Raw genomic sequence first — 26,888 nt, forward strand, 5'->3', positions numbered from 1 at the left:
CAACCATTGAGGGTATGGTCACTTATCAGGTCTCCTAGTCTAACCATTGAGAGTATGGTCACTTATTAGGTCACCTTGTCCAACCATTGAGGGTATGGTCACTTATCAGGTCACCATGTCCAACCAATGAGGGTATGGTCACCTATCAGGTCACCTTGTCCAACCATTGAGGGTATGGTCACTTATCTTTAGTGAGGTTGCCTAGTCCAACCATTGAAGGTATGGTTACTTATCAGGTCATCTTGTCAAACCATTGAGGGTTTGGTCACTTATCAGGTCACCTTGTTCAACCATTGAGGGTATGGTCACTTATCAGGTCACCTTGTCCAACCATTGAGGGTATGGTCACTTGTCAGGTCACCTTGTCCAACCATTGAGGGTTTGGTCACTTATCAGGTCACCTTGTTCAACCATTGAAGGTATGGTCACTTATCAGGTCACCTTGTTCAACCATTGAGGGTATGGTCACTTATCAGGTCACCTTGTCCAACCATTGAGGGTATGGTCACTTTTCGGGTCACATTGTCCAACCATTGAGGATATGGTCACTTATCAGGTCTAGTAGACCAACCATTAAATGTATGGTCACTTATCAGGTAACCTTGTGCAACCATTGAGGGTATGGTCACTTATTAGGTCACCTTGTCCAACCATTGAGGATATGATCACTTATCAGGTCACCTTGTCCAACCATTGAGGGTATGGTCACTTATCAGGTCTCCTAGTCCTGTTATTACACTCAAGATACAATATTAACAGCCCTGGCCATATTTTCCGTTAACTGGAGTTATCTCTCATAACCTGACATGATAAAGCATAACAAGTTTCCATGACGTTTCCAACAGTACTTGAGGACAGAATTTAGGCAATTTTCCAGGCATAAGACATGTTTGTGTGACACCATCAACAGCAGATATGGGCAGAATTAAACCAAGGCTTAAACTGAACCAATCACATGTTAATATGTTATGAACAATTCACAGAAAAAATAATGTGAATATAAGGAATATAGGGTTAACGATGAGCACAAGTATATTTATCATAAGATGGCTTTGCTGTTATTGGAGTGATCACCAGAAAACAATTCCTTGTATAACCCGTTTATTCTATTTATAGACATTGAGACAGTTTCCCATTATGAAATATCGTCCTTGTAATTTCCTATAGCCATGAATTTAATTTGCTTGAGTCTATTTCATTCCCCTTCATAATTGAGATTTGTTTCCTGTTTCATGAACCTTCATTCCAATACCCAATAGGTTGATGACGATTATTAAATATATATTTTTGTCCATTCATCGGTTTCCACCATTACATTTCTTTCTGGAAATAAATCTTCTTAGCTTTAGCTTCCTATTAGCGTAGTTATTTAGCGATATAATTAAGGTGTTGTGATTCTGGTTACCCAAGCTCATATCTCCTACAGTGACTCTTGACCTAACATTAGCAGCCAATTACAGGGTCAGCAGATCGGCAATTACAACAGCTAAATACTCCTTTGATACTTGCTTTGACTATTTTAATGGCGTAATTAGGGAATTAAAATCACAGGTAAAGACACGTAAAAATACAGTCTCTAATGAGGGAGGGGGATTGTTTCAGGTACGTACGCCAGGTATAGGCGAGTCTGTTAGCCGGCAGGTGATACTGTTGTTGTCGGCACTTGGTCAATCCAATTACCGGCTGTCCTATCTTCACAGATCTATCCAATCAAATGTACTTTAACAATGCATCCACTCAATCAACATATCAATATGGAAAACAATCTTGCTCGGGTTCATTTGAATGATTGCATGTCAAATTGGGCGTTCATTCATACTTCACACATTGACCATCAATATAACCACAACGCTATACACCAATCATTTTAGCGAAGCAGAAAGCAATTCCTTCCTCTGATTGGTTGGTTTTCCTATTCATTCTGGAAAGGTCATTTAGTCATCATCAGGTATTGTGTGCCTTGTAACTGTAGTATAACTTCCTAGCTGATGATTTATATTGAGATTTATTTAGCAGCTCTAGTGAAGGGTTTGTGACTCCTTACTCTTAAATATATTATTAATCAGATTTATAGGGCTAATTTGGGAAAATTTCTTGTGTAGTTTCCTTAAAATTAATGCAAAAATAGTGTTATTTTATTTTATTCCAAAGTCCTGCTTTTTGTACCTGATATTTTCCCAAAGTCTCAAGGCACTGTGGCCCCTGTGGAATGTGGATAGAAAAATCACTGCCTATACATTACATAAAATTTGAAGCAAATTTCTTTGCCAGTATGAAGTTTTTACCCCCCCCCCCCCCCCCCCCCCCCCCCCCCCCCCTCTCTTGGTACAACTTGAGAGTAATATAGCTGTGTGATCCATCCATCTGTTCGTATGTCTGTCTGTGTGTCATTTATTTTACAGAGCATATCACACATTCTCTGTTACCTAGAGTTGCCAAGTTGTGTATATGAGTACCATTTCAGATGGCAGTGTATTGCATACTAAATTTGGGTCTTATTTGGGAGTTATTACTCTTGGTTACTATATACAGGGTTATGGCCCTTTGTTACTTTGTACAGAGTTATGGCCCTTTGTTAATTTTTGATACCAAGGTTTGTGTGGAGATAGGTCCAAGACCTCAGAATACTCACAGTATTTTGCATTTTGTTCATTGAAATAATTGACCTTAGAAATTTACATTGTTGTTTTTGTGTGTAATGTCCTATTAACAGTTATGATCATTTAAGGTGATGCCAGGTTTGGGTGGTAGAGGGAAACTGGAGTGTCCAGAAAAAATCATCAACATGCGGCCAGTACCTGGCGACTGCCCCATGTAAGGCCTAGAACACTTGATTCATTGGTTGAGGGCTAGTAATCATAGATGATCAGATGCCTTAACCACTTGGCCAACAAAGGCCCATCAGAAAACCATAGGAATTTATTAAAAAAAGTAGTAAATTACATACTTTTCTCTACATGAAGTTAAAGAACGATTTGCTTATTTTTATCCCTAAGCTTTTTAGGTCAACTGAGCTTTGCTATAGTTAATATAGTGAAATAACACTTTTGGGTATATTTTGACAACTTTCTGTAGGAAATTTTTTACTTGGTGAGAATTATCCTTGGAGGAAGATGGTTTCAAATTGTAAAATTGGGATTCCTACCCCAACCCTTGGGGCCAGGGCGGGGCTCCAAAGGGAAAATTAATCAATATTTCAAATTCTTCTTCTCCAGACTCAGAGGTACTACAGTCATTTTCTCTGCGTGGAAAGAAAGATCATCACTTTAAATTGTAAATTCAGGACCCCCGAGCCATCCGTTCTCCCTTGGGGAGGGGGTAAAGTTTACTATAGTTAATATAGTGAAATAACACTTTCGGGTATATTTTGACATCTTTCTATAGGAAATTATTTTTACTTTGTGAGAATTATCTTTGGAGGAAGATGGTTTCAAATTGTAAAATTTGGATTCCTACCCCAATCCCTGGGGCCAGGGCGGGGCCCCAAAGGGAAAACTAACCAATATTTCAAAAATCTTCTTCTCCAGACTCATAGGTACTACATTCAATTTTAGTGCATAAAAAGAAAGATGATCAGGGGCTTTATTTAAATTGTTAATTTCAGGACCTCCGAGCTATCCGTTCTCCCTTGGGGAGGGGGTAAAGTTTACTACATTTTATTATATAGGGAAATAACACTTTTGGGTATATTTTATCCATTATCAGCAGAAAAATACTCAAACTTAGTCAGAATCATCTTTGGTGAATGAGGGTATTACATTGTCAAATTAAGATTCCTGCCCATCCCCAGGGGCTAGGGTGGGCCCCAAAGGGAACATTTACCAATATTTTCAAATTATTATCCTTTGATGACTAAATGACAAGTATTGTATTTCACTTAGTTTACATGCTGATTTCCACATCAATTCTAAACGATAAAATAAAGCTACCAGTACCTATGATATGACTCAGGTGACCGCTATGGCCCTTGGGCCTCTTGTTTATGACATGATATGTAAAATTTGGTTTGGATTTTACTGTGATTATGATGATATACAAGAACTTGTTGATCAGATCTTTAGCTGGTAGAAGGTTTTTAATTATCATGTAGAATAACCTTCCAACACTGAAAATTTCAAATGGAGGGTTAAAAACAATGGCATTTCAATCAATTAAATCTCAGGGAGGCCAAAATATCAAAACTCAGAACATACTTAATGAATAGCAAAATAGTAACAGTATCCCTGTGAACATGTAAGGACAAATATATGCCTTTCAAAAAAACATAATTTCTGCATATCAATTTCTTTGTATGACTTCATATCGATACCTCAAAGACAACAATGTGTTTTCTGATTGGTAAAGGTCATTGCAGAAATGAGTATTAATGATTTGTTTTTGGCGTAGTATCTGATTCAATTTCAATATCATTACAAAAAAGGATTAATAAATAAAAATCATCTGGGAGTTATATAAAACCATTATGCATGTGAAATAAAAGATGTTTTCCAGTCTGTTTACTTATATTCAGAGAATTTTATTAAATATTCCTTTTTAGGAAACGTTATTCCCCTGACAAGGAGAAATTTTCTGGCTGCATGATCTTTTCATTTCGTAGAGAATGGAGAAAGAATTACCAGAAATCTAATTCCTTCGAACACGTACAATTACTTATCAGAAAAATAGGATCAGAAAAGTCGAAAGCTGTGAGGCAAATAAAAGATGTGAACCGAGAACAATAAGTCAACACTATGTGTTCATCTGTAATAGTCTTTTCTGTAATGAAAACCTGACATGGAGATTCCCGCGAGTGCCGACCATTCAGCTCCATTGTCTGTCCTTATTTGGTAATTTGACGTTTGATTGGTCAGATTAGATGTGGCACTATATGATATTAAAACAGTATATTGTGTCGATGAATAGTTGCAGCAGGCGTTGTTTGTTTCACCGATATTACGAGGTACGGTCACGAAGAGACGGCCAACAGATATCGTACACCTGGATCCTCAGTCATTATCACTAATAGTTGTTAGTAATGTGTAGATGTGCATCAGAACGGTTTACTGAAGGAAATACATTTACCTGGAGAAATTTACTTTGCAATTTCACCTCTAATCTGTGTATTCCCAATCGCCTCCGATACTCGTTTAACTGATGTTTACAGCTTTTCATCAATTCATACGTTAACCTGAAAGCTATTACACACTTCAAACAATGCTACTGGAAGCCATTTACCTCTCGGGCAAATATAGCTGATTTATATATCTCACCATCGGTGTGCAATTGTCACGGCAACCTGTCATGTCCGCGCCCCATCAGCAATGGCTCGTACCAAACCCATCTAATCTCATTGACATAGATAGAATATTTTTCCTGAACACTACAGCCAGTGTGTCAAGCACTTCAAATCTCTTACTTAAATCATAGACAATAATGTAGCTAGTCCCCTAGTTTTGTTTCATGCTGGTGTTTTATTATATAGCTGTTGTTGAGAGAATTCATCTGTGATCAAAGCTGATGTGCTGGTAGTCGCCAGTTCATCAACTTCCAATGATTTTGTAGACAAGATGTCAAAATAATTGTATCCTTGATGGAGCACTGCAAGTGACTGATAACAAATGGCCAAATAAATTATATCTGTTCAATACAATTTTGTCGTTACATTTTAGGAAAATAGTGCTAAGTTTCATTGAAAAAACAATAGCTATTCTGAAAATCTGGTGAAGCTGATTTAAACTGTAGTAGTTATATTTCACCTGGTGCGAAGTATGAAGTGACCTTGTGTCATGGTGCAGTATTCGTCTTTTCTCAGTCAACTTTTCCTTCAGTACAAGTACATGAAAAGCAATTTCAACCCATTTCAGAATTAAACATTCCTAGGACAAGAGGAGTCTAATGTTGTATAAATAAAGAGTTTGGACCCACCCCTGGGTGCTAAAGGGTGGGGAGCACAGTAGAAGAAACGAGTTTAGGCTTAAATATTTAAAAGACTAATCCTGAAGAACAGGTGAAAGTATTTCAACCTCTTTTGGTATGATTAAAGAATCCCTGGGCAAAGGGTATTCAATGTTGTGTAATTGAGGGTATGGGCAGGAGGGGAACTGCACAATGAGATTCATCAGTTTGAATAAAAAAATGCAAAGTTTGTTTAAAAAACATATGTTTCCTTTTTTAAGCACTCTTTTGTTGACAAAGGAAATAAACAATTTTGAAAGCTAGCCAACAAAGTTTTCAATCATTATTTCTATTCAAAATAAATTTTGCATTTATTGTGTCACTCAGGTATCTACAGTGTACATTGATATCACTTTTGATTTCATATTTCGTTCAAATTAACATTTGTATCACATTTACGAAAAATACAAACAAATTTGTTTGAGTGTACCCCAACCTCCAATTTTCTAGGCCCACGATCATTTCTATGCTTTTCTGTCTGATAACACTAAAATAATGTCTCTTAGCAGGTACTGATTGATCCCTGAGGGGAGAGGATGGCCAGGGACGCATTTATGTGTATAAGAGAGGTCTGTCCTTACTGAGGGTATGTTGTTTAATAAGGCTCTAGAATTCATAAGAGTACGTGGTATCCTGCTGTATTGTTGCCATATGTCATAGCTGGTCTGTCTGGTGACAGTTCCTAGGACAATGCCCCCTGGCAGGTAATGAGTAATCTCAGAGGGGAATGAATGCAAGGATGCATTTATCCATACAATATTAGAGTCGTCTGCCCTTACTGAACTCTGCGTGTTTTTTTTACGAAACCCTCTGTCTGGAGTAACAGATTCATAATTCCCCATGTTAAGACTTTGATTTATAAACCTGATAACATGCTTTTATTATTTCTGCGTTGCACACTCGATCCTCAAAATAAAAAAGTTGTTTTTCAATATTACAATGAGTTCATTTAACACATAGTCAAGGATTACATCATTTGAGGGAGGGACTATATTCTTTAATTTACTATAGGAATTGTGAAAGGATGAGAACTCTTCATTTGTGAAGATAGATTAGGTGTCTTTTTGATCTTCCTTAAGTGGTAGTAAATATTTGCCACTAAACAGCCGCCCCCAATTAATGAACTCTAGTATATTTTTAGGAAAGTTCATGCAGTGAGGAATTTATTAATTTGTAAATGATATAGACAAGGGGATCACAGTTTGTTGCTGGCCTGCAATCTGTTCTACAGGTATGTATCTGCCTCGTGTACCAATGTTAGGTGTTGTTAACGAGGGTAAGAACTCGAGAGTGGGGTCAACACCAATGTTTTTATGTGTAATTCTAGGTCTGAACAAGTACTACAGCATAATTAAGCGCTCGAGTTGAATCATGATATTAACATTGTATACAACCTGCAGGAGAAACGGGCTGGCATCAGTTCAGTCCGTACATCCATAATACCTATGTCATGTGTTTCCCACCTGTATCTTACCTGTCAGTGCCCAATTGTATCAAGCTTAAAGTAGTTGCCTAAATATCAGTGAAAGCAATATTTTTGAATTAATCAGTTCAAATTGAATTTCTTTTCCTGTGTAATTAATCATTTTTATACCAGTAAATATATAATCAATCCTGAAAAGGTTTTACCTGTAACTCAGTTAAGATTAAGACCTTGACACAACTGTATCTAAGACATTGACACAACTGTATCTAAGACATTGACACAACTGTATCTAAGACATTGACACAACTGTATCTAAGACATTGACACAACTGTATCTAAGACATTGACACAACTGTATCTAAGACATTGACACAACTGTATCTAAGACATTGACACAACTGTATCTAAGACATTGACACAACTGTATCTAAGACATTGACACAACTGTATCTAAGACATTGACACAACTGTATCTAAGACATTGACACAACTGCATCTTTATCACAAAGTTACTTTGAAAAAAAAATAATTAAAAAAAAAGGTCTCTCTCACTTTTAGCAAGATTTCAGTTTGAAAAATAAATCAGAGTTTGAGCATGAACATGGTTTATGAACATGGGACCACAGTATTTACCTCTAATGTAGTGATGTCTTCAGTCCTGCTTAATGTAGTTCACGTCACACAAAAAACCGTTTGAAGTTGGGGTATGGTGCAGCATTAGATTTTGTCCATCATCATCTGTTGTCCTTCTGTTGTCACATCATCTGTCGTCCTTCTGTTGTCACATTATCTGTCGTCCTTGTGTTGTCACATCATCTGTCGTCCTTCAGTTGTCACATCATCTGTCGTCCTTCTGTTGTCACATCATCTGTCGTCCTTCTGTTGTCACATCATCTGTCGTCCTTCGGTTGTCACATCATCTGTCGTCCTTCTGTTGTCACATCATATGTCGTCCTTCTGTTGTCACATCATCTGTCTTCCTTCGGTTGTCACATCATCTGTCGTCCTTCTGTTGTCACATCATCTGTCGTCCTTCGGTTGTCACATCATATGTCGTCCTTCTGTTGTCACATCATATGTCGTCCTTCTGTTGTCACATCATCTGTCGTCCTTCGGTTGTCACATCATCTGTCGTCCTTCTGTTGTCACATCATATGTCGTCCTTCTGTTGTCACATCATATGTCGTCCTTCTGTTGTCACATCATATGTCGTCCTTCTGTTGTCACATCATATGTCGTCCTTCTGTTGTCACATCATATGTCGTCCTTCTGTTGTCACATCATATGTCGTCCTTCTGTTGTCACATCATATGTCGTCCTTCTGTTGTCACATCATATGTCGTCCTTCTGTTGTCACATCATCTGTCGTCCTTCGGTTGTCACATCATCTGTCGTCCTTCTGTTGTCACATCATATGTCGTCCTTCTGTTGTCACATCATATGTCGTCCTTCTGTTGTCACATCATATGTCGTCCTTCTGTTGTCACATCATATGTCGTCCTTCTGTTGTCACATCATATGTCGTCCTTCTGTTGTCACATCATATGTCGTCCTTCTGTTGTCACATCATATGTCGTCCTTCTGTTGTCACATCATATGTCGTCCTTCTGTTGTCACATCATCTGTCGTCCTTCTGTTGTCACATCATCTGTCGTCCTTCGGTTGTCACATCATCTGTCGTCCTTCTGTTGTCACATCATATGTCGTCCTTCTGTTGTCACATCATATGTCGTCCTTCTGTTGTCACATCATATGTCGTCCTTCTGTTGTCACATCATATGTCGTCCTTCTGTTGTCACATCATATGTCGTCCTTCTGTTGTCACATCATATGTCGTCCTTCTGTTGTCACATCATATGTCGTCCTTCTGTTGTCACATCATATGTCGTCCTTCTGTTGTCACATCATATGTCGTCCTTCTGTTGTCACATCATCTGTCGTCCTTCGGTTGTCACATCATCTGTCGTCCTTCTGTTGTCACATCATCTGTCGTCCTTCGGTTGTCACATCATATGTCGTCCTTCTGTTGTCACATCATATGTCGTCCTTCTGTTGTCACATTATCTGTCTTCCTTCGGTTGTCACATCATCTGTCGTCCTTCGGTTGTCACATCATCTGTCGTCCTTGGGTTGTCACATGATATGTCGTCCTTCTGTTGTCACATCATCTGTCGTCCTTCGGTTGTCACATCATATGTCGTCCTTCTGTTGTCACATTATGTGTCTTCCTTCGGTTGTCACATCATCTGTCGTCCTTCTGTTGTCACATCATATGTCGTCCTTCGGTTGTCACATCATATGTCGTCCTTCGGTTGTCACATCATATGTCGTCCTTCTGTTGTCACATCATCTGTCGTCCTTCGGTTGTCACATCATATGTCGTCCTTCTGTTGTCACATCATCTGTCGTCCTTCGGTTGTCACATCATCTGTCGTCCTTCTGATGTCACATCATATGTCGTCCTTCTGTTGTCACATCATCTGTCGTCCTTCGGTTGTCACATCATCTGTTGTCCATTCATCAATTTCTATCTTTTAAGAACTTTCTCTTGAATACTGAAATACCCAGGGCCCTGCCATTTGGCCATGTGGTACATGGGAGGGAGTGTTATAATGTTCCTCATAAAAATTACCTTGACCTACATTCAAGGTCACAGGGTCCTTAAACATTTAAAGTAACATTTTCTGAAGTACCAGAAGGTCTAGTGCAATGACACCTGGATTTAAAATGTAGACCAGTAGTGTGAATCTTTTCCTAATAAATTGTGTTTAGGTCAAATGTCAACTTGAAATGTTGGCTGGGGTCAAAGGTTAACATATTGCCTGTAATAGGTAAAATGCTTAAGAAGAATCAAGATTCTTCTTTAATTACTTAAAACTCCCGATATTGACTTAAGCCAATTATCTGTCTCCCTGTAGTAAAGTGTGTAGTCCTGTCTACCTGTAGTAAAGTGTGTAGTCCTGTCTACCTGTAGTAAAGTGTGTAGTCCTGTCTACCTGTAGTGAAGTGTATAGTCCTGTCTACCTGTAGTAAAGTGTATAGTCCTGTCTACCTGTAGTAAAGTGGGTGGTCCTGTGTACCTGTAGTAAAGTGTGTAGTCCTATCTTCCTGTAGTAAAGTGTGTAGTCCTGTCTACCTGTAGTGAAGTGTATAGTCCTGTCTACCTGTAGTAAAGTGTATATTCCTATGTACCTGTAGTAAAGTATGTAGCCCTGTCTACCTGTAGTAAAGTGTATAGTCTTGTCTACCTGTAGTAAAGTGTATAGTCATGTCGACCTGTAGTAAAGTGTATAGTCCTATCTTCCTGTAGTAAAGTGTGTAGTCTTGTCTACCTGTAGTAAAGTGTGGAGTCCTGTCTACCTGTAGTAAAGTGTGTAGTCCTGTCTACCTGGAGTAAAGTGTGTAGTCCTGTCTACCTGTAGTAAAGTGGGTAGTCCTGTGTACCTGTAGTAAAGTGTGTAGTCCTGTCTACCTGTAGTGAAGTGTATAGTCCTGTCTACCTGTAGTAAAGTGTATATTCCTATGTACCTGTAGTAAAGTATGTAGCCCTGTCTACCTGTAGTAAAGTGTATAGTCTTGTCTACCTGTAGTAAAGTGTGTAGTCCTATCTTCCTGTAGTAAAGTATGTAGTCCTGTCTACCTGTAGTGAAGTGTATAGTCCTGTCTACCTGTAGTAAAGTGTGTAGTCTTGTTTGCCTGTAGTAAAGTGTGTAGTCCTGTCTACCTGTAGCAAAGTGTGTAGTCCTGTCTACCTGTAGTAAAGTTTGTAGTCCTGTCTACCTGTAGTAAAGTGTGTAGTCTTGTTTGCCTGTAGTAAAGTGTGTAGTCCTGTCTACCTGTAGTAGAGTGTGTAGTCCTGTCTACCTATAGTAAAGTGTGTAGTCCTGTATAACGGTAGTAAAGTATGTAGTCCTGTCTACCTGTAGTGAAGTGTATAGTCCTGTCTACCTGTAGTAAAGTGTGAGGTCCTGTCTACCTGTAGTAAAGTGTGTAGTCCTATCTTCCTGAAGTAAAGTGTGTAGTCCTGTCTACCTGTAGTAAAGTGGGTAGTCCTGTCTACCTATAGAAAAGTGTATAGTCCTGTCTACCTATAGTAAAGTGTATAGTCCTGTCTACCTGTAGTAAAGTATGTAGTCCTGTCTTCCTGTAGTAAAGTGTGTAGTCCTGTCTACCTGTAGTAAAGTGGGTGGTCCTGTGTACCTGTAGTAAAGTGTGTAGTACTATCTTCCTGTAGTAAAGTGTGTAGTCCTGTCTACTTGTAGTAAAGTGTGTAGTCCTGTCTACCTGTAGTAAAGTGGGTGGTCCTGTGTACCTGTAGTAAAGTGTGTAGTACTATCTTCCTGTAGTAAAGTGTGTAGTCCTGTCTACTTGTAGTAAAGTGTGTAGTCCTGTCTACCTGTAGTAGAGTGTGTAGTCCTGTCTACCTATAGTAAAGTGTGTAGTCCTGTATAACGGTAGTAAAGTATGTAGTCCTGTCTACCTGTAGTGAAGTGTATAGTCCTGTCTACCTGTAGTAAAGTGTATAGTCTTGTCTACCTGTAGTAAAGTGTGTAGTCCTATCTTCCTGAAGTAAAGTGTGTAGTCCTGTCTACCTGTAGTAAAGTGTATAGTCTTGTCTACCTGTAGTAAAGTGTATAGTCCTGTCTACCTGTAGTAAAGTGTATAGTCTTGTCTACCTGTAGTAAAGTGTGTAGTCCTATCTTCCTGAAGTAAAGTGTGTAGTCCTATCTTCCTGTAGTAAGGTGTGTAGTCCTGTCTACCTGTAGTAAAGTGTGTAATCCTGTCTACCTGTAGTAAAGTGTGTAGTCCTGTGTACCTGTAGTAAAGTGTGTAGTCCTATCTTCCTGTAGTAAAGTGTGTAGTCTTGTATTCCTGTCTACCTGTAGTAAAGTGTGTAGTCCTGTGTAGTCCTATCTTCATGTAGTAAAGTGTGTAGTCCTGTCTACCTGTAGTAGAGTGTGTAGTCCTGTCTACCTATAGTAAAGTGTGTAGTCCTGTATAACGGTAGTAAAGTATGTAGTCCTGTCTACCTGTAGTGAAGTGTATAGTCCTGTCTACCTGTAGTAAAGTGTATAGTCCTATGTACCTGTAGTAAAGTGTATAGTCCTATGTACCTGTAGTAAAGTGTGTAGTCCTGTCTACCTGTAGCAAAGTGTGTAGTCCTGTCTACCTGTAGTAAAGTGGGTGGTCCTGTGTACCTGTAGTAAAGGGTGTAGTCCTATCTTCCTGTAGTAAAGTGTGTAGTCTTGTATTCCTGTCTACCTGTAGTAAAGTGTGTAGTCCTGTGTACCTGTAGTAAAGTGTGTAGTCCTATCTTCCTGAAGTAAAGTGTGTAGTCCTATCTTCCTGTAGTAAAGTATGTAGTCCTGTCTACCTGTAGTGAAGTGTATAGTCCTGTCTACCTGTAGTAAAGTGTATATTCCTATGTACCTGTAGTAAAGTATGTAGCCCTGTCTACCTGTAGTAAAGTGTATAGTCTTGTCTACCTGTAGTAAAGTGTATAGTCATGTCTACCTGTAGTAAAGTGTATAGTCCTATCTTCCTGTAGTAAAGTGTGTAGTCTTGTCTACCTGTAGTAAAGTGTGTAGTCCTGTCTACCTGTAGTAAAGTGTGTAGTCTTGTTTACCTGTAGTAAAGTGTGTAGTCCTGTCTACCTGTAGTTAAGTGTATAGTCCTATGTACCTGTAGTAAAGTATGTAGTCTTGTCTACCTGTAGTAAAGTGTGTAGTCCTGTCTACCTGTAGTAAAGTGTGTAGTCTTGTCTACCTGTAGTAAAGTGTGTAGTCCTGTCTACCTGTAGTAAAGTGTGTAGTCCTGTCTACCTGTAGTAAAGTGTGTAGTCCTGTCTACCTGTAGTAAAGTGTGTAGTCCTGTCTACCTGTAGTAAAGTGTGTAGTCCTGTCTACCTGTAGTAAAGTGTGTAGTCCTGTCTACCTGTAGTAAAGTGTGTAGTCCTGTCTACCTGTAGTAAAGTGTGTAGTCCTGTCTACCTGTAGTAAAGTGTGTAGTCCTGTCTACCTGTAGTAAAGTGTGTAGTCCTGTCTACCTGTAGTAAAGTGTGTAGTCCTGTCTACCTGTAGTAAAGTGTGTAGTCCTGTCTACCTGTAGTAAAGTGTGTAGTCCTGTCTACCTGTAGTAAAGTGTGTAGTCCTGTCTACCTGTAGTAAAGTGTGTAGTCCTGTCTACCTGTAGTAAAGTGTGTAGTCCTGTCTACCTGTAGTAAAGTGTGTAGTCCTGTCTACCTGTAGTAAAGTGTGTAGTCCTGTCTACCTGTAGTAAAGTGTGTAGTCCTGTCTACCTGTAGTAAAGTGTGTAGTCCTGTCTACCTGTAGTAAAGTGTATAGTCCTGTCTACCTGTAGTAAAGTGTGTAGTCCTGTCTACCTGTAGTAAAGTGTGTAGTCCTGTCTACCTGTAGTAAAGTGTGTAGTCCTGTCTACCTGTAGTAAAGTGTGTAGTCCTGTCTACCTGTAGTAAAGTGTGTAGTCCTGTCTACCTGTAGTAAAGTGTATAGTCTTGTCTACCTGCAGTAAAGTGTGTAGTCCTGTCTACCTGTAGTAAAGTGTGTAGTCTTGTCTACCTGTAGTAAAGTGTGTAGTCCTGTCTACCTGTAGTAAAGTGTGTAGTCCTGTCTACCTGTAGTAAAGTGTATAGTCTTGTCTACCTGCAGTAAAGTATGTAGTCCTGTCTACCTGTAGTAAAGTATGTAGTCCTGTCTACCGGTAGTAAAGTGTGTAATCCTGTCTACCTGTAGTAAAGTTTGTAGTCCTATCTACCTGTAGTAAAGTATGTAGTCCTATATACCTGTAGTAAAGTGTGTAGTCCTTTCTACCTGTAGTAAAGTATAAAGTCCTGCCTTATTTCCTATCTACCTTTTAATTACATAAACATTATGGAGATTAATGATGGGTCTGTGTTACATTCTTGTTTAATAGGAAATGCATTTAGCTGACTTTCAGAATGTTATGCGGCTTTTATGGTATTTCATTAAGTAATAGAGTTGGCTGTGGACGATGGTACATTTTCATTTATGGTTGATGATAATGAGGCACCGGGAGGATGTTAATTTGGAAATATGAGGATGCTGGCGAGAAACAAAGATTCGTCGGATTTTCTTTTGTCAATAAACTCATTGCCTCAATGTTCTGAGGATTAAACTGTTAATTATTTCACCATCAGGGAAGTTCCTTACTGATCTCTTCAAGATTAATACAAGAGAACCAATTTACCTCCCTTTACTTATTTTTCAACAGGAATACAATCTTAAGAAAAAAATGTGTATCCCAGAATTTTATATCATTTCTGGCTTATAAGTTTATGAGTATTACAAACAGTAACCACTTTGCCTTTTGTCGCAGTTTTATTTTGAAGGTAGAAAAGGTGAATTCATTAATGATAAATTTTGACTTATATGTCAGGAATCAGAAGGTGGAATTCCAATGGAATATCCAGTATTTTGGTGAACTTGAAAACTGTTACCCCAAAAAGATCTTCCCCTTTTTCTAAATTTTTAGGGGCTTTTTTACATCACCAGCAAGGAGTATTATTCTATAACTTAACTCACATGTATAATATTTTTGTGTGCTTTAAGAAAACGTCGACAATCTACGACGCTGTATCACCACAGGCTTCTTTGCCAATGCTGCATATCTCCACTATTCTGGAGAATATCGGTCAGTCAGGGATGACCACCACCTTCACATCCACCCAACTTCTGTCCTGGCTGTTGAGAAACCCCCTCCATGGTAAGTGTCTCCTATCAGAAGAGTGGTCGGTTAGAGATGACCACCCCCTCCACATCCACCCAACCTCTGTCCTGGCTGTGGAGAAACACCCTCCATGGTAAGTGTCTCCTGTCAGAATATCGGTCAGTCAGGGATGACCAACCCCTCCACATCCACCTAACCTTTGTCCTTGCTGTGGCGAAACACCCTCAATGGTAAGTGTCTCCTGTCAGAATATCGGTCAGTCAGGGATGACCAACCCCTCCACATCCACCTAACCTTTGTCCTTGCTGTGGCGAAACACCCTCAATGGTAAGTGTCTCCTGTCAGAATATCGGTCAGTCAGGGATGACCACCCCCTCCACATCCACCTAACCTCTGTCCTGGCTGTGGAGAAACCCCCAATGGTAAATGTCTCCTGTCAGTCGCGTCCCAATTCAATGTAAACATTTAGCAACTTCATTCTTTGACAGATTTTTGTCAAACTTTATACAAATGTACAACCCTCCATAAAATAAAGGGGGGGGGGGGGGGCGCATGTAATAGTGTTGCCCATGTCTGCCCGTCCTGTCCCGATTCAATGTAAACATTTGGCAACTTCATTCTTTGACAGATATTGGTCAAACTTGATACAAAGGTCAAAATAATAATAATAATATACAACATTTATATAGCGCCCTATATAATTTGTAAAATTACTCTAAGGAGCTTTACAACATATGGATAATAGTAATGGTTATAATTGTGAAAACAAACAACAAAGGCTTGCAATCACTTTCATACATTTAACAAACAATGTGCACATAATTGAACAAATAAAAGGGTGGTATTTACATGACGTCTTTGCAAAGATTCTAAAAAGCAGACGTGAAGAGGTGAGTTTTTATGTCCCTCTTGAACTTGGCCAGGGTATTTGACTTCCTAATAGCAGATGGTAATTAAGCTATTCCACAACGTAGCCAAAACCCTCACAAAGCATCTGTTTCCGTAGGTCACAGTACAAGATTTTGGGACACACAACAAAGATTCTGACTCCGACCTCAGTGATCTTGATGGCTGATACAGGGTAACAAGCTCCTTTAGGTACTGAGGAGCTGTTCCATTCAGTGCCTTGTATGTGTATACCAGAATTTTGTACTGCGACCTGTATCGTACAGGTAACCAGTGCAACGAATAAAGCGCAGGTGTGATGTGCTCTCTCTTTCGAGTATGAGTAACTAGCCGTGCTGCAGTGTTCTGGACCCTCTGCAGACGACTAGTTAGTTTGTCAGATATACCACAGAGCAGGGCGTTACCATAATCCAACCGAAAGGTAACAAGTGAATGCACCAAAATCTTGCATGCATCTGCAGTTAGAAACTGCCGAATACATCCGATGTACCTGATCTGGTAGTAACAGGATTTGGCAATAGCGTTCACTAGTTTCTTCATGTTAAGAGAACTGTCAAAGTATACCCCTAGATTTTTAACAGCTGGAACAGTCTCAATAGTTCTGGCACTAACCTTGAGTTGGAGAGCCATTGTTTGCTGACACTTTGGGGAAAAGACGATTAGTTCCGTCTTTTCCTGATTAAGTTTAAGCATGTTGGCGTTCATCCAGATACTGATATCTGTCAGACAAGATTCCAGACTTTCTGAGACTGTATTCCAACTGTCCTGTGGTTTTATGACCATGTAAATTTGTGTGTCATCGGCATAGCAATGATAGCGAAGGCTATGGCGACGACAAATCTCTCTAAACGGTTTGGAGTACATACAATATTTTCGTGGTCCTAACACCAACCCTTGAAGAACCCCGAAATCTAGTACTTTGTGATGTGAGGTGGCAGACCTGATGGCAACACATTGTCGTCGTTCACTCAGATAAGACTGTATCCAGCATAGTGCGGTATCAGTAACTCCGTAAGAGTATTCCAGACGTTTATAAAGTATGCCATGGTCGATGACGTCAAATGCAGCTGACAAGTCCAGCATGACAAGCACCGCTCTGCACTTGTCCAATGCAGAAGCTATATCACTATGTACACGTAGGAGGGCCGTCTCAGTAGAGTGTCCCATGCGGTAGGCCGATTGCATGTTGTCATGGAGACTGTTTGCATGGAGATGAACCTCTAAACGCCGGGACACAACCTTCTCCAAGATCTTGAGACAGAAAAGGCAGATTTGAAACTGGGCGGTAGTCAAGTATGAGTATACTTCGGACATCGTTGTGTTTCAGGGATTCAAGGTCAAGGCCACGGTCACTGTTGCTATATATAGAAAATCATCAACTGATTCAATTTAAACTATTTTCAGGATGGTAATAACATACAGAAAAAACATATGAATGTTAAAATCAACTTATCAACTTTAAGTGTAGTACCTTGTGTGTGTGCATGTTTCAGGGTATCAATATCAAAGTGGTTGTAACTTTTTATAGAACACTGAAACTAATTTCACATGCCAGCGGGGGCATTTATGTCTTACAAACATTTTCTAGTTATTATCTCACCTGGTCAGAAGGACCAAGGTGAGCTTATGCGATACTGTGGCGTCCTTCGGCTGCCGTCGTCCGTCATCAGTCGTCTGTACGTCAACAATTTCTTTGAACGACTTCTTCTTCTTAACCACTGATTGGAATTTGACTAAATTTGACTGGAAGCATCCCTAGGTGTTGGGGAATCAAAATTGTACAAATGGTTGGGCTGACGCCCCAGGGGGCTGGGGAAACAGTTGAGATTCCCACCCCATAACCATACATAAAATTGCTGGGCATGAAAAATTTAATATAGATATGCTACGAGGATTGGCCTTGGGATCTGGCATATTCCCTTGGATATCATTTGGAGAATATTTTGCCATGATTGCTTAGATATCAAGGTGAGCGATACAGGCCCTCTGGGCCTCTTGTTATATTTACCACCAACCTCACTTCTTAATAAAGAAGCCCTTCATTAGTGTCTGTTTCATGAAATTCACCCTCCAACATCCACCCAACTTATCTCCTTGTGGTGGAGAAACCCCCAATGGTAAGTGTCTGCTGTCAGAATATCGGTCAGTCAGAGATGACCCCCACCCCACCCCCACACACACACCCACACACACCCCTCCACATCGACCTAACTTCTATCCTCCCTGTGGAGAACCCCCTCAATGGTAAGTGTCTGCTGTCAGAATATCGGTCAGTCAGGGATGATCACCATTCCCGTCTGTAGAAAATGCCTGCTTGATATTATCGCCCACTCCACCCTATCCGCCCTAGAACTGCCCCGTCTTTGAGAAATCAGATTGTTACCATGTGACTATAACTATATAGGACCTTTGTCTGGGCTGTGAGGATATAATAAAGCCCCGAACCCATCCTCAATAGTGCATCACCTCAGTGTCAAATTGAGTATATCATCATTGATTGTTTGAAGTAGGCTTTTAATTCTTTGTAAACATTATGAATGAAATTGACAAGTTGTTAATTGAAGATGTGTCAAATGTAGACATTGTCAGTTTAATTATCAAACAAATCAATGTATGATTAAACTAACGTTTATCAATATTATATTGACTTTCATTAATTGTTGAAATTAACAAACATAGAATTTTCAGTAAATCCGCTCAGTATGTCGATATAGCTCGGGCAGGTTTGTAGTTGTAATACATGCTTTTAAATGGAAATCTGATCTACAGGAGACGAAAGTTGATTGATAGTTTAATTATTATACAACATTTGTATACAGTCTGGTGTTGATGAATGTTTGGGAGGGTCAGTGTGTGTATTGTCCCCACGGTAACCTGCCAGTGTTGGCCCCTTCCTGTTTACTCACACAAACAGCTCCAAGCTAATTATGTCAGCTTCAGCAATAACAAATACTTTTTCTCACTCTATCAATGATTTACTAGTACTGGACCCACGATTTATGGATTGGTCTGCAGCTTTCCCACTCCACAGACTGTTTACTTTGATGTAAAAGAAATGTTTTATGATGCATACGGCATTAAAAGTACTATAGATTACTTATATTTAGCACAAGATTTCAATTCACAAAAATCAGCATACATGAAATATAATCAATTATTGTATCTGTCGTCTGAATCTTATTGATCTACAAATCCAATGGTAAATGGGTTTTTTCCCACAAAACGAAGAAATAAGGATCGAAGACACCACGACAAAAGAAGAACATCATGGACCAACAGGAAAATGGGAGGCAGAAGCATTATGTGTTCCTGAGGATCTTGGCTCATAATTTAGAAAACAACAATGTCTATATGTACCTCATGTTTAGAAGTGTCTTTAAAGTAGAGAGTCCCACTGTACTCCATATACAACCTCCAATGAAGAAGAGTTCTTATTTCTTCAGCATCTTTTTTTATGAATTGGAGATGCCTGCCTAATTACTCTTGCAAAGAACTACATATGAAATCCACAAAAACATCACTGCCATGGAGATTTGATCACTGAACCCCTTGGTTATAAAGCAGGGAGCTCATCCATTGAATTTCTAGTTAGGGTATTATTAATTATTTTTGTGTAGCAGTACTGAGGATTATTTAAAACTGTTCTTACTCCCCAAAAAAGGCCTGCAATCTACAAATATCTGTATGAATGTAAGGAAAATAAATTTAACAGGAAAATAAATGTCCAAGGCCTAGATATAGGAGAGAAGTGATGGAACACTCTTACTTAAGGTAATAGGATTGTGTCACCATTTCTCAGTAGAATTTCTTCAAATTTTGTAGTTATATTGCTTTAAAGTTAAGAAAATTTTCTGCCACAAAGAAAATATAGGTTGTCAGAATTTTAAGGATTTTAAATGGAAATTTATGTAAAAAGGAGTGAATGACAATATTTTTAAAAAATAATGTCAATAAAAATGATACTGACATATATTAGTATTGCACGAATGTATATCAATTTAATAAATGCTGAAATTGTGTAAAATTAATTCTCTATACACGATATAAAAATTGACATTTTATAATAAAACCATATACACATATAGTAAGACTTATCGTTCTTGAAAAACTTCACAGAAGTGAAATAGGTAGCCGGGTTCCTGAAGTACAGAAAAATGGACACATGTGACTCATTGATAAAAAAAACACCTGAATTAATGCCTGGATTGCTTTGAAATACTTTAATATTGAGAGAACACACTGTTCTGTCAATAATAAACATACAATAATCATCAGTTTAATATTAAACATTAGAATTTGCGGATATTGTGATACTGTCTCCCTACATTGGATTTTCAAGTAGGGATGTACTTCCTGTTTCTGTTTATCAATACACTCCAATGACCTTAATGAATATTCGCAAAACGATTTAGCCTGTAGCCGATTCTCTCCACAATCTCATAAAATAGTGCAAAAATTTGTATCTTGCTCATGAAATACAAGTGATTTCCAATAAATGTCATTACAATTAGTATAGTTCTATGTACCTTGTAGATATTTTGTGTTTCCAGGGTTGTCTTCAATGAAGTGGTTCAGACCAGCAAGGACTACATGAGAGACATCACGGTCATCAAGCCTGGCTGGCTGGCCGAGCTCGCCCCACACTTTTACCAGTTTGGTACAGTAAGTATCCTATCTGTGTTTCTAGCTCTATATAGTTACTGTGCTTTATTTTCCGGTAATTTTGGTGTTTCAGTGTCATTTGAGCTCAGAGCTATGAGAGAAACATGTTATCTAACTTTTGTTGGTTGATTATGATTTATACCCTTTCCAACGAGTCTTTTCTCAAGTTCTGGCTGAAGCTCGTCATAGGCTTAATATACTCTCATGAGAATGAAATTATACGTATACATGTTTATGTGTATTCATTGTATATATAGGCTTCTCATAATTCAAGATATTGAAAACAATTTTCGAGTTACTAGCATCATGATATACACTTCCAGAGTATCTAGAATAATCAAATGCTCACGTTTTTTGTGTCAAGTGTGTCCCCGATGAGAGCAAATTATTAAAATGATTAGCGATCAAACGGACATATAAATCATTATCAATTATCACTACTTCGATAATCTGTAGTATACAGTATATATAACACTTGCCATTTTGACATGCAATGTACCTACTCTTCTTATTTATGTAAATATCTTTCTGCAGGAAAGAGAAATTGCAGCGAAACGATCAAAGTATATTTAGGAGAACGGACCATGATGGAATGAATGCCCTTAACAGGATGAGTACTTCCCTTCAGGTGACCTGACATACCACTGACCTGACATACCGCTGACCCGACATACCGCTGACCGTCAGCAGAGAGACGCTTCACCTGGTTACAGGTCGATTTCAAGGAGACTCCGAGAATTGCAGATGAAAAAAACAGTCACCTATCTTTTGAGGGCTGTGACTGTGAAAAGTATATTCTGAATTATGTCCAGTTTTTCTTCAGAGGATAACACTTTAATCAACAGTAAGGAGAAAACTTGTACTTTGACTATTTCAAAGCTTCTAAACAGCTTGGAGTATTTGGTTGACTTTGAGATGAATGCACATGATCATTTTGACCTATACAAAACACATATCTCTAAGAGTGTCAACTCTCAGATCATCTTCACCAAGTTCAGAAAATTAGATCATGAAACATTTGTGAATGAGAATGTCTTTGTTTAAATGCGAGAAATAAATGAGTAATAGAATCTGTCACCCCATTGGGGGCGAGATAGGGGAATCTTAAGAATCTTTACCCGAGGGTTGAGATTCCCCCATCTCATCTCAAGGGGGTGAATGATTCTTTTTCTCTTACCCTATTCTCCCATTGTGATCATGTACATAATGTAATGATAATATTACAGGCTAAATTCAGGGCTGACGTGATGTCATTGTATTGTTGACATGATGTTATGAATAAGAGAATCCTCCCCTCTCAACCCTAGGGTGAGACAAGGATATCTCACAACGGTGAAAGTGTGGATACACCTGTCCCGGGTAAGAGAAAATGTTGTCTTTGTTTAGATGTTAGAATTAATGAGACTGCTGTGTCTTTGTTTACATGTAATATACGAGAATGAAGTTAAGATGTGAGCAAGAGTGAGAATATCCACTTTGTTAAGATTTGTTACCGAGTAATTTTAATCTAGAGAACATGCATTTTTAAATAAAACAAATTTGTGATAGTGAATTACCGACTTCTTTCATAATTTATGAAATCTATTTATAGTCAATTATGTACTATTCCTTCTCTGTTTGAATGGCTAAGCCTACCCATATCTCAAACTGTACAAATGCGTCTGTAGTATTCCCAAAGAGCTCGATATAATGGACAGAAGATAGCAGGGTTTCTGAAAACGCCACAATTTTAGCTAATGATTTAACCACAAAAAGAATCCAATAGCTAGATTGTAGCGATGAATGCTTGATTTAAGTTCTGAAGGATTTCAAATCAAACTGTAAATCTGGACTAGTTGTATTCTGGTATTGTCAGATAAAAGGATTCCGTGGAAAATGTTTATTTCATATTACTCATCACTCGGAGTCTGAAAAACAACAAAGATCAGTTTTCACTTGATGGAATATTTTTTATTTTCTAACAAATTTTAAACAACTATAGCCAAGATACCAAAAAATGGCATTTGTATATAAATAACATGGAACATTGAGAAATAATTATTATTGATAAACATAGAGATAGACTACACAGAGGGGAAACTTTGGTCAAAGGGAGATAACTCGTACAGTCTGGAGAGAAATCTGAGGCCATCACATTTGTATATATCACAGACACTAACCTTCCCTGTTCTTTGAAAATTACATTAATAGATCAAAGAACAACATTTAAAGTAGCTTTTAATTTGTAATGGAAAAGCTCCTAGTAGTTAGAATTGTATATTTTAGCATAAATAACGCAAAGAAGTATTTCAGCAGTATTTACTATTCATTAGAGTATCTTTCCGAAAACTCCAATAAACTCAGAATCTAGAACTGATCAGTTTTCCCCAGATGTATATATATGTAGTCTTGATAGTTCAGTGTTACAGAGCTGTACCTAGTAATGATAATCATAGTAATCATAGAGCACAGTACCTAGTAATGATAATCATAGAGGCTGGTCACTTTTGGAATAAAAATATATGCATACTACAAATACCTAGTTTATTCAGGTTAGTTTCTATATAACAGGACGGAATATATGATAATGACTCATTAAACTAACGACTCTTAATCAAATGTAAAAGTAAATTGAAAAGTTTTAGGAATTCCAAACAGGGCACTCTCTGTAATCTAGTGTTTGAAGTGTTCAAAATTTCATCATATATATATAATATCAGTTAAATGTCATTGATAACTTTGACTATATAATAATATATTAAATCATTCACCCCTGAAGACACATTTGAACTCTTCCAATGCAAAGGTTGGAATAGTCCATTATGAAATTTCAGGGGTGAATGAGTTAAATAACTGCAAGAAATAGCCATTTGATACTGTATCACATGGGGGACGGGACGGATGTATCTAATGCATTTATGGTAGTTAATGAAAAGACAAGATAAAAAAATACATAAATATCTAATAATTATTACACAAAGGCTTCAGTTGGACGCAATTCTGATCTACTCATACTAAAGGCATAAACATTTTATCACAATTAATAGGACGGACACTGACACCAGGATGGATATATAAAGTATCAAAACCAGCTAGCAAGTCATATCTATATACATTCTTTGGTTTATAGTCATAGGCCTTCCCTTCCGAGTTAATTTAACCTAATTATCTGGAACTATAAGAAACAGATATTTGACTATCACTAGAGACAATGTCCTGTATATATAATGTTCATTATCACAGAATCTTGTCACATGTTTGTTCGGAATGTTAATCCAATAGCGTTCGCCTTGTAGACGTCTTATTTTGCTGTAAATTTGTATAGTTATTAATTTGTGTCTGTGGGCTCGGTCTACTTTGTATCACAGAGCAGAGCAACTCCGCGGAGGATCCAGTGATCTGGGATCTGATTGGTCTTCAGGTTTACAGCAGCAATGTATGTGAGGTCGGTCCTGCGGGGTTTCTTGTAAATCGGACAGGAATACATGCGCGTGTCAGTGCTTCCAGTACTGTTGATGGCGTAGATGTGGATTACCGGCATCGTCTCAAACAATATTTTGGGTTTGGGTTCAATCAAGCGACAGCCTCGTCGCTCCCAGCCGGCGCCCTCTAGAAACAGGCCGTAGACATAAACACCTTCTGAAGGTGGGGTGGTGATGTCGTCACGGCTATATCTGGTCACATCGTTGTGAAGGATGACACTATCCAGAGCCCAGCCTTTGTGAGCACGTGTCACTTCCTGTTAAAATAAAACAGATTCTTTGTTCATGGTAGCACATACTCCTTTTAGGAACTTACAGTACTGAAGTCTTTGTAACAATTAATGACACCATCAAATTTTCATTTCCAAACCAGATCAAAACAATGATTTCATAAGTCCTTGACTTTCAAAGAAGTTAAGTTACCTTGACTTAGTAGAGAGGCGAGTAATACTTTGCTGTTTACAGATGAAATGGCATTCCAATGACTTTCTTAAGAGACAAAAGTTTAATCTTGATTTCATATGAAATTTTGACCTTATTTTGAAACAGAGTTCATATTGCAACATTGTCTTGTTGAGATTATGTTGTAATAATGACTAGTTCATAGTTAAATATGTGACATTAACTTTGTACAGAGAAAAAGATGCGACCTTGACTTTTTAGAGAGGTGATGGTGTGACCTTGATTTTGTACAGAGAAAAAGATGCGACCTTGACTGTTTGGTGTTACGGATTACAGCAGCAATGTATGTGAGGTTGGTCCTGCGGGGTTGACCGTGACTTTGTACAGAGTGTGACCTTGACATTGTACATAGATGATGGTGTGACCTTGACTTTGGACAGAGATGATGGTGTGACCTTGACTTTGTAAAGAGATGATGGTGTGATATTGACTTTGTACAGAGATGATGGTGTGACCTTGACTTTGTACAGAGATGATGGTGTGATCTTGACTTCGTAAGAGATGATGGGGTGACTTTGACTTTGCACAGAGATGATGGTATGACCTTAACTTTGTACAGAGATGATGGTGTGACCTTGACTTTGCACAGAGATAATGATGTGACCTTGACTTTGTACAAAGATAATGATGTGACCTTGACTTTGTACAGAGATGATGGTGTGAACCTTAACCTTTTACAGAAATGATAATTTAGTTTTAACCTTGACATACCTGTCTCATAGCAGTAAGGAATCCCTGAGCATTGAAGAAGCCTGTCATCCAGAACGTGTTAGGTCTACCATCAAAACACCAGCTGCTGAACTGAGTGTTCCTGTCAATCAGCTCTGTAAACCAGAACCCAAGGGTGCTTGAGTCCCAGGAAATCTGAAAGTAAATCAACAGTTGAAAACACAAAATGTACTTGAAAATCTAAGGTTGAGTTTCAATTTAATCTTAAATGTTTATAACCAAGATGTTTAAAAGATGTGGCCATTAATATCATAACAAACCTACATGTAGAACGCCATGTTCAGGAATTTAGGGAATCTGTCACTTCCAAAACAAACAAATGACCTAGTCATTGTAATTTACACAATGTTCAGAAGCTAGTCCTGGTAGAAAGGTCCTAGGTTATATATCACAGATTTAGGGATGCAGTAGTTACACATACCTTCTGCCATAGCTTGGGTATCCTAGCATCGTACATGGAGTCGAGGGCATCTCGTAGATTCTCACTCATAATGATGGTACCGTCGATAGCCAGTTTAAGGTCATGAAGGGTCATGCGTACTGTAGCAATGACCCTCTGCATGCGGTCTATTTCCTGCCTGAGGAAGATGTTCATCGGCTGGAAGGGACCCATCTTCTGGAGGCGGGCCTTTACCTCATAAGATATATAGTCATTGGGAAGTTTGTCCAACATGTCATCACTGAGACGGTAGACAACTGATTCACGCGTCTCACCGCCGCCACCACTACTATCCTTGGGCTGGATCTCGAGGATTGTATCGAGGACAGACTTGGCAGTCTGACTCTGGTACCTGGAGCAAAACAACAGAAATATATAAGGCCAAAAAATAATCTTTTTCTATCTACCCAAGGTTTTAGTGCCATCCTGTGTCTTTTTTTTTTAAATGTTATTTTCAGTAAGCTAGGAAAAGTTGAAAACTTTTGTGTCTATATAAACTTTATTAAATACAACTACAGCTGTTTAGAAATGATGTTACAAACTATTGGAGATAAGGATTTCTATAGTGAGGGTGACTCACGTGATATCAGCGTTGCCATGAAGACCAAACACCTCTGGTGTGTCCGTTGTTGCGAGCCCAGAGATGAACTCCAGGTACTCGGCATGTTTGTTGCATTTCGGGATTACATATCCCTTGTAAAACACAAAGTTGGACTGGAACATCTGTTCGCCGAACCAGACCTTGCAGAATGTGTTGAGTAGACGTTTGTCATAATCATCAGTCACACGACCTCCGTACTGAATCTCTCCAAACATGTAACGCACACACGTCCAATTCACTCCCTGTAAGGTAAAACACACAAAATTGCTCATCCCTGTAACGGTAGAAATATTTGACTCGATACTTGTAATACAAGTAATACCACATTCCAGCACCCAAACCTGCTAGGGTTTGGAATTCAGTAAAATCAAGATATAATGCCCCTTGTACCATTTGTCCACTCGCTCAAATTTGATATGGTCCTAAGATTTCTTACAAATTTTTGGTGTCTATAGTTTTCCTCAATAATTTGCCAAACCCCTTCATAATGCCAATTCTTCTCTGGACAAATGATGGCAGTATAGCAAGGTTAACAGATCTGAAATTTTTAAAAATATATTG

General features: G+C 38.6%; 2 protein-coding genes across 7 annotated transcripts in view; one reads left to right on the plus strand and one right to left on the minus strand.

Moving 5' to 3' along the window:
• LOC110453621 (probable ATP-dependent RNA helicase DHX35) overlaps positions 1-22,187 on the plus strand; it is a 209,471-nt gene extending 187,284 nt beyond the window's left edge. Inside the window, exons 22-24 of the mRNA XM_021502646.1 lie at positions 14,950-15,103; positions 20,524-20,635; positions 21,170-22,187. Of these exons, the coding sequence (XP_021358321.1) occupies positions 14,950-15,103; positions 20,524-20,635; positions 21,170-21,208 (305 nt within the window). The 3' untranslated portion in view covers positions 21,209-22,187. The remainder of the gene's footprint in view (positions 1-14,949; positions 15,104-20,523; positions 20,636-21,169) is intronic.
• A 376-nt stretch (positions 22,188-22,563) lies between these two features.
• The window catches only part of LOC110453606 (dynein heavy chain 5, axonemal-like), a 114,157-nt gene continuing 109,832 nt past the window's right edge, over positions 22,564-26,888 (minus strand). For 4 of the 6 annotated variants that reach the window (XM_021502616.1, XM_021502615.1, XM_021502618.1 and 1 more), the window contains 4 exons: positions 26,307-26,569; positions 25,709-26,078; positions 25,270-25,422; positions 23,967-24,353 (listed from right to left, as the gene is read on the minus strand). In XM_021502616.1, coding sequence (XP_021358291.1) covers positions 23,967-24,353; positions 25,270-25,422; positions 25,709-26,078; positions 26,307-26,569 — 1,173 coding nt within the window. Of the gene's footprint in view, positions 24,354-25,269; positions 25,423-25,708; positions 26,079-26,306; positions 26,570-26,888 lie in introns of all 6 variants that reach the window. The other 2 variants (XM_021502614.1, XM_021502613.1) reach the window with 1 other exon arrangement.

Source organism: Mizuhopecten yessoensis, unplaced genomic scaffold (assembly GCF_002113885.1).
Source record: "Mizuhopecten yessoensis strain PY_sf001 unplaced genomic scaffold, ASM211388v2 scaffold7473, whole genome shotgun sequence".
Taxonomy (NCBI): Eukaryota; Metazoa; Mollusca; class Bivalvia; order Pectinida; family Pectinidae; genus Mizuhopecten; species Mizuhopecten yessoensis.